The sequence below is a fragment of the Benincasa hispida genome, chromosome 5 (genome assembly GCF_009727055.1).
Source record: "Benincasa hispida cultivar B227 chromosome 5, ASM972705v1, whole genome shotgun sequence".
NCBI lineage: Eukaryota > Viridiplantae > Streptophyta > Magnoliopsida > Cucurbitales > Cucurbitaceae > Benincasa > Benincasa hispida.
In genome coordinates this window covers 3,771,598-3,784,765 of record NC_052353.1, presented here as the reverse complement: position 1 = coordinate 3,784,765, position 13,168 = coordinate 3,771,598, and the positions used below count along the sequence as shown (strand labels likewise).

The window sequence follows — 13,168 nt, the reverse complement described above, 5'->3', positions numbered from 1 at the left end:
AACCATGTCCAACAAAGTTCTATTTCTTCTATCCGCTACAATATTCTGCTGAGGTGTACCCAACACTGAGAGCTGGAAAACGATTCCATGTTCTATCAAATAGTCTTAGAACCCAAAATCCAAAAACTCTCCACCTCGATCCAATCGAAGTGTTTTAATCCGTCTATCCAATACGTTTTCAAGTTCAGCCTTGAACTATTTGAACTTTTCAAAGGATTCAAACTTCCGTTGCATCAGATAAACATACCCATACCTAGAGTAATCATCAATAAAATTGATAAAATACTCATAGCCACCTTGGGCTCGCACATTCATAGGACCACAAAGGTCAGAATGTACTAACTCAAGAGATTCTTTGGCTCGATAACCTTTTCCAGTAAAAGGTATTTTAGTCATCTTACCCTTAATGCAAGATTCACACAGTGGTAAAGAATTTTCTTCTAACTCATTTAGAAGCCCATTCTTCACCAATCTCTCAATCCTATTGAGATTGATGTGCCCTAATTGAAGGTGCCAAAGTTGGGCATTTTCTTTTGAAGAAATTAGTTGACGTTTAGATTGAGTTACGACAGTTTTAAACAACTCTGTGTTATGGAGAGAACTTAAGGCTAACGATCTTAGCACATACAAGTTACTTTCCAAATAAGCTGTAAAAATTTCAACACCATCTTTATGAATAAATATTTTATCCACATTAAAAGAAAACGTATATTTACATTGTAATAGAAACTTTACAGAATTGAGGTTCCTTTTAAGTTCAGGAACTACATACACATCTTTTAAAACTAGAAACCTATTCTGTAGATATAACTGGATGCCTCCCACTGCCAAAGCTCAGACGACGTGTCTGGTGCCTACTCGCATCATCATCTCACCAGCCTCCAGCTGTCCCTAGGATCTAATCCCCTGAAAAGAAGAACAAACGTAATTAGTGACTCCTGAATCAATTATCCAGGCCGAATCATCATTCTCCACTAAACATGTTTCTAGTACAAGTAAATCATATTTACCTTTGTCTGCCTTGGCCTTAGCCTTGACGACCTTCCTTTCTTTCAACCAGCAAGGATAATTCCTCTTCCAGTGTCCGTCCTGATTGCAGTAAAAATATTTTCCTTTTTCAATCGGCGGCGGATGCCTCCTTGGGGCGTCAGGTGGCGGGTTAGCAGGCATTTTCCCTTCCCTTTACCACCATTCTTCTTCTTCCCCTTTACAGAGATAGAAGTAGAAGGTGCAGACTTCGTTCCTGAGGTCGAACCTCGATGAAACGTCCTAGAAGATGAAACAACATTTGCCTCAACCCTTTTCCTCTCCTTACTTTTCAGTAAAGATTGGTATGTCTGCAACTTGTTGAATAGAGTTGTAAGGGTATATTTCACTTTGTTAAGAATCACATTACTAACAAAGTGCATGAAGCTCTCTGAAAATGAATGCAGGATTATGCTAACCTGACTGTCCTCATCGATTCTAGACCCATTCATCTCCGCCACATTGAAGTGGACCATTATATTAAGCACATGTTCACGAACAGAGGTGCCTTCCTTTATTTTGGAGTTGAAGATGTATTTAAGAGCCTCGTGCTTGAGCTGTTCAGACGATTGTCCAAACATCCCCCTCAGGGACTCCATGATCTCACGCGCTGAGACCATGGGCTCATGCTTCTTGGCCAAAACGTCATTAAGACTGGCTAAGATATAGACTTGGGCCTTATCATTTGCCTGTGTTCATCGCTCGTACGCCTCCCGAACATTTCAAGCGGTGTTTGGAGCTGGAATAGAAGGACAGACCTTCATGAGGGCAAACATGAGATCCTCGATATAAGTATTATCGTGATCATATGTTTCCAAGTTGAACAGTTGTCGCAAGTAAGTTTGTCAACACTAAGCAAAGTTATTGTGGCTGTAGCCATTTTAAAACTTGTTGTTGAAAAACAAACAAACTTTTATAAGATTTTGCTAAACCACATTTTAACCAATTAATTTTAGCAAAACAGTTTCCAAGTACCCTAAGTGTTTAAGACTTCTATTTCGCAATGATGCCCCATGAGGCAGGACAAACATCACTGGTGGGGTGCTCAAATGCCCCTTCACTGGGATGAGACGTTCTCAACTATCAGGCAGAACCAACTCTTGGAACTGAACCTAACAACCACCATTTATTTAGTTCAGAACTGTTAACCCTTAATAATTCCGCGTAAGTGTGACCCCTCGCTTTCGGTGCTAGAGTGCCGCCCTAATGAGCCCACCGTAGGGAAGAAGAAGATTAGGACAAGAGACTAAGTAACCTTATCCTCTTACAGGAGATCAAATAAAGAAACGCGCAAAACTGCCATCCTATAGGGGGGATACTCCTAGGGTGCCTCGAGGCGATGTGCAGAAACTTTATTCAATCTAACGAGGGAGACCGTGGGATATGCTATTGCACTCCTCGCTCCCAGTTACTATGAACATTCTCTCTATCCACCTTGATATTGACCTACCCAAATATCATCCTTTAGGGGGACACTCCCAGGGTGCCACGAGGCTAAGTGGGTAGATCTCACGGTGTGGACTATAAGGGAGAAACGTGGAAGGTTTAAATGAATCGTCATATACCCAAAATGCCTCCCACTGAATGTTTAACCTAGGGGTTCATTAACCTAGACAATTCGGCTACTGATTTTAGTCTAAGTCATCTTTTAAGTCTGCTCATAAACAACTTGTCTATGAAATAAACAAGTTCAAGTAGTCATATTTAAACATTTTAATGGACTGTCCTTAACTTGCATGCATGCATCAAATCTATCTAATTCACCTTTCCAGGTAGGTTTCCAAGTAGGGGTATTACGTTTCTGTCAATTTAAATATCCCAGCCTATACAGAACTCGCCTTAAACAAAAGGTTTCTTATAGATAGATTTGCTACACTTTAACCTTTTATTAGTCAATTTAATCCCATTAAACTGATTAAAAGATTAAAGCCTAAGGGTTGCTAATCATATTAGAACTGTGATCTTAGGTCTATGCCATCCAAGTTTTAAACATTTTAAAACCACGAATTAAACCTAAGTGAGCATGCATGTCTTTCTTATTGCTTTTAGTTCTAATTTTTCTTTAACCTTTAAAAAGAAACAATTAAAACATATTGCCACATAACAAGGTATTTATAACGCTTATAAAGTAACCTATGTGTCATGCTTCATGCAATGTCCGATCATTACTATACATAACTTTTATATACTAGTAATAACTAAGCAAACATGCTTTCCATACACCCTTATACTATAACAATTATAATATAAAGATGATGTATGACAATGCTCTTTATGCATGCATAAATATAACTCTTATATTATATGATGCATGAGCATGCTTTCATGGAATAAGGTTTGATCCTATTCATTGGGATTCCGTAAATATTCCATTCCAAAAAGAGAAAGTTCGAAATAAGTGGGATTTTTTTTGGAGATTGGATGCAGTTACTGATTCATGGTCTGGCATGTACAAAATGAAAACTTATAACTCTTATATTATATGATGCATGATCATGCTCTTACGTAATATAAATCATACTTCTCTAAATCATAACACTTATAATAAAGAGATGATGCATGACCAATACATAACCTAAGGTGGGATTTTTCTATATGTGCATAGCATATGACATATAATTAAACATACATCTCATGTATTAAAACACAGATTAATAGACCGGGATGAACCATCACTAAAATTGGAATGAAAAATTCTATCTATTATATTTTTCCATTGAGCAAACCGGTTCACAAGTGAACCAGGTCTTGAACCGCCGGGTGAAGCTCCATCATTTAGTAAACACTTCCAGGTAAACGATCGTGTAACCTACATTAGACGATAGCACGAAAAGCTAAACAATTGCTCAGACGACAACGAGACTGTGAAGCCTGATCGTCTAGACGATCGCTTAACATGCGAAAAGGTAAACGATTTACCACGCCTTTACTCCACGATCGTATAGTCAGTAACTAAGCGTTAAACGAAACCCGAGCATCCAATACTCAGTGATCGTCTACCCATCATCTACATGATCCGACCAATGCTTGGTCGTCTTCTTCCTTGAAGAACAACAACCCTTGCTCCGAACTTCTTTACAAACGACTCAAAACTCAAACTAACTTTGAAATTACATTCTCGATGGCAATTAATTATGCTAAAAAATGCAGGGGCCTTTACAATTAACTGGAAATGTAAAAGAATTTAACAAACCATGGTTTCATCCCAGAAAACTCCATTAATCCACACATCCACGAACGAATTAACAATTAAACAAAGAGTAGACATGTTGCACCCACCGAAAATGTAAATGCAATTCTTTGCAGCAATAAAATTGAAATATCAGAAATCTGGCTTTGATACCAATTGAAGGAACTCTTATACAAGAGTACCTATGAGCGGAAGCAGATCTTTCCATTTCATTGTGACAGAATTTCCATATATACATTCAAACATACAAATATTCATTGATTACACTAAATTACTAGTATTTTTAAAGGATAAACACAAGAGATTGAGAGAACATACCAGTTGAAGACTTTTCTTCACGTGAACAACGACTCTCGCTCTCATTAGTCCACCAAGTAATCGCCTAACAACAGCTCGATTGTCTACACGAACAGCTTTGCATGAACAATAGCAAACGAGAACGACACCACCACTCGAAGTCCTCAGTATTCTTGGAGTGAGAATCTAAAGGGTGGGCATTGATGGAATTGGTAGAGGGAAGAAGGAACGGCTATCCTGTACTACGATCAAGCAAGTGGGAGAATGGGAAGACTATCGTATAGTCGGGTGCTTGATCGTTTAGTGCGGTGTACACGATCGTGTAATAAAAGCTAAGCGACCGTCTATGAAAAGGTAAACGATTGTTTAGTTATGCTCAGGCGCTAAGCGATTGTCTATGAAAAGGTAAGGGGTTGTCTAGATAAAGGGTGCGTTAGTGTGCGATTGTTTAGTAAGCGGGCGTTATCATATAGGCTCTTAAACACTAAGCGATAGAAGGCTTATCACACCATGAACGATTATGCGTCTCCCTTGCAAAATGAAAACCATTTTCATTTTATTCTTCAATTACTAGAACTGAATTAAACTTCCCATTAACGCACGAATTCGGAGAAAATGCTGGCCAATTATCTCATAACCGTCTAATTAATAAAATAAAAAATATAATCATATTATATACATAACCTATAGTTTGATATCATATATCAACTATAGTGTTTTCTCCTCTACTTGATGTAAATCATATTTATATCTAATTTTCTTCAAAATAATGTATCTCATACATTTAGTCAATCATATAATATATAATTAACCAATTCAATTATATCAATTTGAACTCCGTCTTGTCAATTTGAACATTTCAAACTGACCCAAAAACTAATTCTCATCTTTTATCCAAGCTACCAAGGGGACCCTATGGACTTATGGCTCGAAGCTCCAACGGTACATGAATACCTGACTAAACTCTTTAGCCATGAAATCCACCATCCGTTAACTGCCAGGTATTTCACTAAAGACTGATAGTTGAACTCTTCTTACCACAGATATATTTCTGTGTCTGTCAGATATAACCAATAATGAGTACGATAACCCTTCACAGATGCTCGTAAGTATAGCTGGGCTAATTTACCGTTTTTCCCCTGTAGTTACATCTCACTCCTTAAGTACCACTGATCCCTCTAATGAACAATACAACATAGTCCAACTATGTGTGAACACCTCTCGGGCCATAAGAAGGTGTGTGGCGCCACATTGTTCAAGCCCTGAAATCAACCTTTAAGGGAGCTATCTATCTACTTACCCCTACTTCGGGGAAGGAGTGAATTCCATCTTGTGTAGCTGAGTTTCTAGCTCCCAAATCAGACAAATCCCCAAAGTAGTAGGTTTGAGTCAGCGGCCTGGTCACTCGCACCCATGCAAATCAAAGGACCGCTCTCAACGGCAAGAGTTCTCAACTCACTCAGGATTGATGTCATGTTACCTATGACCATCTTAGTGAAGTGAAGTCTCTGTCATGAATGGTGTTATATAACGAGACGTTAACACTTCGTGGTCAGGTCTTATACAAACTCTTTGTAAATAGACGCCCCGCTCGCATGTCCCCTACACGAATAATCAGGATCAGATCATCTGTGACAAGTCACAACACTTGTAACAATTCCACAAAGCGGACCGCATCTGTAGTGTTACCAGGATAAGGTTCTTCTCTATCCATATACTACAAACCATCTGTGACAAGTCCCAGGTCGAGCTCCTCAATTATTTCTTGAATAGTAATTTTCTTCGGCTTTACTGGTCGACCCTAAACCTAAGGGTCTGTTTTTTTTTTTTTTTTTTTTTTTTTTTTTTTTTTTTTTTTTTTTTTGCATCCATGCTTTCCTATGCTGTCTTCTGATTCCTTTGGACTTGTGCCCATCGTAGACTTTGAGTCTTGTTTGGGACATCCCTTAATAATGTGGTTAGCCATTTTTAGGCAAGTCTAGACACTTGGTAATGTACGATTTTAATTAACGAAATTCATGATATGGATCTATTAAACACAATTAAAATGAAAAGACTAAATATATACTTTTTTTTTTTCTTGAAAACTAAACCAATAATCTTGAACGTATAATTTTTTTTATAAAATACAAGAACTTATTAAACAACAAGTTCATTTAATTCAATGTTTTTTCCATTGATGGATAAACTTCATGAACAAAAAATACTAGAGAAAAAAGAGATAAAATACTCTTTCTGGTACAAAGTAAAGGAAGAAATCAAATACCCCTTTTGGTGTCTATTTCAATGATAAATTTATACTTTGTATTTAATGAAAAATAATTGGATCAAATGAAGTATTTAACGAAAGAAAGTACTAATTTGCTTAGTCAAAATTATATTAGGCATGTTTGGATTGATTTTTTAAACGTATAAAATATATATTTTTTTCCACTTAACAATATTTTAGATACTTAAGATATCAATCCAAACAAACTCTTAGTTCTTATTAGAAATAATAAAATGAATGGTCATTGAGTTTCGTTTCTATCTAGACACTTCATCGAGCTTCTATTTTGATAAAAGAATGTTGATGCAAATCGAAATGTCAAAGTCTCAATGTTATAAAAATGTAGATAAAATTATTGATAGATGTCGACGTCGATAGATATTTTTGAAAAATAAAAAAAATGTTTAAATTAGTAAATAAACCTCATATATTAATAAGTTAAAATGCTTATTATAATTTATATTATATTTACATGGGTAAGATTTTGTTTTTGTTTTTGTTTTTTTTTTCATTTTTAGTTTTTTATGATACAAAAGAAATATAGATTTACCTCTTATGTTGATGTAGAAACTTGAAAACATATAGATATATTAGTGAAAATGTTGATAAGTCAACAAAAATTTAATACACGTACTACATTCATATTAAGATGTTGCATATAATAACATTTCATTGTATTTAAATAGATAATCTTTGAGACCATCTTGAACGTAGCTAAATAAGGATGAAACTTGAACTATCAACTTCAAGGATCGAGATTCACTTCTCCACCCTACATATTGTCAAAATAATAATAATAAATAATCTTTGAGGGATATATTTTTTTCATTAAAAAATAAATTTTTTGAATCACTTTCATCAATTTTTTTTTGAAAATATAAATAAAGCCTAGAGATCATTAAATGTTCCAATACTTATTGATGCACTATATGAAATTATTGCGTGATGAAATGAATGACATTATTTGCATTTTAGGGTGAAATATAGGTCTAATTATTCATGTTCGAACATTATTTTATTTATTTATTTATTTATTGCAACATGTTCGTACATTGTTCATTAAATTGAGTAAACTAATATTTATTACGTAAATCTATTATTGTACAATGAATGAGATCTATTATTTTACTATTGACTTCTACTTTATTTAATGAACGTTTGTAGGTACTTATTTTGGCTAAATTAATATATGTTAAATTTAATAATGTTTGAGTTATTTTTTCTTTTTCAATTTTGTTTCTATCCTTTTAAGTATAAAAGGTAGAGAGATTTGAACTACAAATTTTTTAGTCGTTAACACATATTATATGTCAATTTTCATTGGTGAATCTCTCCGTCCTTTGGTCACAAATACATCTATATGACAGTTGAGTTATGCTTCCTTTTGACGAATGTTAAAATTGAACGATTGATAAGAGAATACTTTGGGCCCGTTTGATAACGTTCATGTTTTCCGTCTTCCATTTATTGCTCCCCATTTTTTGTTTCACGTTTTTGTATTTTAAGAACTAGAAACATGAATATATTCGATAACTATTTTTATTTTCCATTTCTTGAAAAAGAGAAACAGAAACATTTGATAACTATTTCTTATTTATGTTTCTGTTTCTTATTTCTTGTTTATATATATATTGTGATGGAGCTCTCTTGTGCTTAATGGCTTATTCCGATAGTGAAAATGACAAATATGAGGTAATTCAAAAATGGAAACTATATATATACACACACACACGTATATAAAGAAGATATGTCATACGTTAACCATCGGAAAAGAAATTATCAAAAGTTTATATCATTTAATACCGCTAAACCTTGATGGAAAACTAAATATAAAAACAAAGCTGTATCTACATCCTTTAAACATTGCCCAAAATTAATCGGCAATGTCATCTCTCATTTGAATCATTGTCTTAAATAATTTTGATTCACATATAACTCAATTATACTACTCTGCAAAATTTAAAATTTAAAAATTCCAAAGATACTGAAATTTACCTATTGAAAAAATGATAATTGAAAAAAAAAATATAAATCTAAGTATTAGAAAATTTATAATTCAATATTAAACTAATACATAAATAAAGGATAGTTAAAAAAATATTTGGATAGGATATTGAAATATAATATAAAAATCAGATAATTCAAAAATTAAAATAAAAATTGGAAAGGTCCAAAAAATTACTTTTTGTGGGATTCAATCCCATGACTGACGGGATAAAACCAAAATTTCTACCCATCCAGAAATTATAAATAGAAATAGAAACGATATAAACTACTTTTCGTAGTTTTTTAAATTTGATCAATTTTCAGTAATATTTTTTAAAATTTAAAAATAAAAAACGAGAATAATTATCAAATAAATCTATTTTCTAAAAAGTAAAAAACAAAAACAGTAAATTGAAAATAAAAACATTATCAAATGAGCATTTTATTTTTCGAAAAACTTGACATGGTAATTAATAAATGAAAATAGTCATTTAAGAGAATATTATAACGTGAAGAATTTGCTAATTTTCAAGATATTTAGAGGAAAAATTGAAAACATTCTCTCAAAATTTATCAACGACCAATACATTCACCAATGGCGAGGGATAAAGCTGGAAAAAAATGGAAGCAGAGACCATTAAATTGAAATATTTTGAACCATAGATAATTACAAAAAAAAAAAAAAACATTTAAATATTATGAATTAAAATAAATATTTTATCGAAAAATCATCACATACCCCTACAATACATCCAAATGTGACAGGTTTTCTTTTTCTAAACAAGATAATATATATATATTAGCTCTATAATTCGAGGCATGGAGATTAGTGCAACCTATACTTAGTATTACCTTATTTTATCTATTTAATTTTTTAATTTCTAAATATTTATTAAGTAGATAACTTGCTAGAAAAACTTGTATATTTTTAAATAACTGCAATAACTAAGGTTCAATAGGATGATTGTCGAGAAAAAAAAAACGTTTGATCTTGTTTGATAATCATTTAGTTTTTTGTTTTTATTATTTGAAATTAAATCTATAGACACTATTTCCACATTCAAATTTCTTATTTTGTTATCTATTTTTTTATTAATAGTTAAAAAATCAAGTCAAATTTTGAAAAAAAAAAAGTAGTTTTTAAAAACTTGTTTTTGTTTTTGAAATGTGGCTAAACATTCAAACATTCCAGTTTCTACTTAATAAAGATGCAAAGTTCAATTTTCAAAAATGAAAAATAAAAATGGTTACCAACCAAGGCATGGTTGTTGGTTTTTTATTGAAAATTTCGCTTGTTTGCTCAAATCTCACCATTTCTCTACAATGATCATCTTTTTTAAGAAAATAGTTGATTTCTTGACCAAATTTCAAAAGATATATATATAATATATATATATATATATATATTTTAAAAGAAAAATTAAGATTCCATCCATAACTATAAATATATTTGTTTTGTCATTCATTTACTATCAATGTTTTCAAATATCAAACCAAATTTAAAATAAAAAAAGAGTCGCTAAAAAGTTGTTTTTCGTTTTTTATTCTCAAACATATTATAAATTCAATCGTTCCTGCATAAAAATATAAAAAAAATAATAAACATAAATTTCAAAAACAAAAAACAAAATCATTTTCATACCATATCTATTTTTTTTTTTTTTTAAAATTCTTAGAATTTGATTTAAACTTTGAAAGGGAAAGCATCCAAAAAATTAGCAAACCAAAACAAAGAAACTATAAAGTAAACAAAGCCTAAATAACTCTTCCTCCAAAATTCTAAACAGAAACAGAATGTCTGAGGGTTGCAACACCAAAAATAAAACTAATCATGAAATTAATGAACCAAATAAGCTTTAAAACTAATTAAAATCAAAATCCCATTACTGTTTATATCACTATAAGCTGTAAATTAACACAACTTAATTACAATTTTTTTTCACTTTCCTCATTGTCACTCCTTCAAACCCTAAATGTAAAAATTAAAAAAAAAAACCCAAATTCATCTCAGTCGGTTTAATCTCCCTACTTAATCTCTCTTATCATCCTTAATCCAACTCTTAATCCCTCCTTCTCTATCCCAAAACCTCCTAAAATTTTACCAAGAAAATCCACAAAACCCCAATTAACAGCAGATTTTGAAAATCAAACATCAACGAAGAAGAAGAGGAGGAAGAAGAAGAAAACCCACTAAGGAAAATCTGATCATCTGTGATATTTGATTGGTAGCAGAGTTTCATCTTCCCCAAAATGCTTCCATTTTTAACATTCTTCAGTTCTTCATCAACACAGAGATCTGAGTTCCCTCTCAACCTCAATTTCTTTCCAATTTTTGCAGAGAAATTTGAAGAAAATGGAACTCTGCCGCTCAGATTGTTGTTTTCTAAATTGATTTCATTCAATTTCTTCAAAAATCCAAACTCCGGCGGCAATGTCCCTTCAAGATTGTTTCCGTCCAGTCTCAAGTAGCTTAAATTTCTCAGAAGAACCGCCATTGACGGTGGAATTTTTCCGGTCAAACCCATGTCGGAAAATCCAATCGCCGACAAGCCTTCGACCTTTTCCCATCTCTCTGGAATCTCCCCTCCGAGTAAATTTCCGCTCAGATAAACCTCCTTCAACCTCGGAATCTCTGTTACAAATTTGGGTATCCCGAAATTCCCAAATCGATTGAAGCTCAAGTCTAGAAACTCCAGTGTCTGCAGATTCCGGTAACTTTCCGGAATTCTGCCGGAGATTTTATTGAAGCTTAAATCCAATTTCAGAAGCTCCGTGAGGTTTCCTAATGATTCAGGGGCAAATCCGTCGAGGAAATTCCCACTAAGATCAAGAATCTTCAGCTTCTTAAGTTTCGACAAACTTGCCGGAATCTGACCGTTAAGACGGTTCCGTGAGAAAGTAATCTCTTCCAGTTCGCCGGAATCAGAAATCCACTCTGGGATTTGACCGTAAACGCCATTTCCAGTAACGATTGCTCTTCTTATGTTAGTAAAATTGCCAAACAAACTTTCAAGAGAAACAACCAACGCCGTATTATCCACCAAAACAAGCTCCTCCAAACTCGCCGGCAAAACACCGCCGGAGAAAGAAACTGCAACATCGCCGGTGAAACACTTATAGAAGAAAAGCTTCCGCAAGTACCTAAAGGCGGAGAAAAGAACTGGGTCGATGGTAGAATTCAAAGAACAAGGTGGATTCGCAGAGTAATCGGAGATAAAACCGAAGCTCATTTCAGTGATATGAACAGAGTCAGGCTCCGTACTGTTAAGGGATTCATAAAAGTAGTCACAAACGACGCCATGTGGAGGAGCGGAGCAGAGGTCATCGTCAGGGAAGAGGGTCCGCCAAGGGATGACGGAGTTGACGGCGGCGAGAACGGAAAAAACAGTCTCTCGCTCGAGAGAAGAAAGCAGAGGAAGCTGTTGCTGGTTGGAAATGGAGGAAAATTGAAGAAGGGTGATGAAAAAGAGAAGAAGAGCCATGGAGGAAAGGGGAATTTTGGGGGATTTGTTGTTTAGTTCTCAAGGTTTTTGATATGGAGAAAGATGGAAAAAAAGGAGCAGCATCTGTTTATTCGCCGTACTGAAGAGTGTAGTGTTAAGAAAGAGGCATGGCAGGGATTGGCAGAGTCGTTTCAGATAATTCCGAACGACTTTGCAGTGAAAACAACCCTACAAAGTTTCTTTCTTTTTTCTTTGTACAAAAAGTTTTTTAATTTGGTCTAGGTTAAATCTTGAACATCCTTATTGAGATGTGACAAAGAAGAGATGAAAAGTAGACAATAAAGTGTGAAAAGTGAAAAAAGTGTTCTTTGTGTAAGGAAATTGTTGATATTTGGTAATAGATCAAACAACAAATTCTGTCATTGGTTTGAATTTCGTGTCTATTTGGTTGTTTGGTTTTTTAACATGGATATACTTACATCAAAATTTAAATCTTTTTAATCGATTTATTTGTTCGTTTGAAAAATTAGGATTTGGATAAGGAAAATCTTATTAGAGAGGATTAGGGTTTTTTTTTTCCTAGAAGAAATCGTCATTTCCTATTATTCTCTGTGGTGTTCTAAATACAAAAATGAATATATAAAGCAATGAGCTTCAACCATTTGGCCTCATTTTCCCCTACTAATATAGTGTCTTTAATGTGTGTCAAGAATAGATGGACAACGATAGACCACTATGAGAGAGTGTAGGAGCATGGAAAGCAGGATGGCGGGGAGACATTCTTGGTGGTGTTATGGTGCATCTGGGAGGTTCATAACCAAGTTCAGAACACAAGATGTGATAGAAAGAGAGAGGGGGTGCAAGGTGATTGGTTGGGCTTGTCCTTTAGACTGATGGGTAGCCTTGCCATGTGATGCGAGGGAGTGCAGAGGTGAGCATTAGATGGGAGCCCTGAGA

General features: G+C 33.9%; 1 protein-coding gene across 1 annotated transcript; it reads right to left on the bottom strand.

The window, feature by feature from the left end:
• Window positions 1-10,631: 10,631 nt before the first annotated feature.
• Window positions 10,632-12,561, bottom strand: LOC120078274 (piriformospora indica-insensitive protein 2). Its single transcript, XM_039032497.1, has one exon. It carries the CDS (start codon window positions 12,248-12,250, stop codon window positions 10,859-10,861), a length of 1,392 nt encoding a protein of 463 aa, XP_038888425.1. The 5' UTR covers window positions 12,251-12,561; the 3' UTR covers window positions 10,632-10,858.
• Window positions 12,562-13,168: the final 607 nt, after the last annotated feature.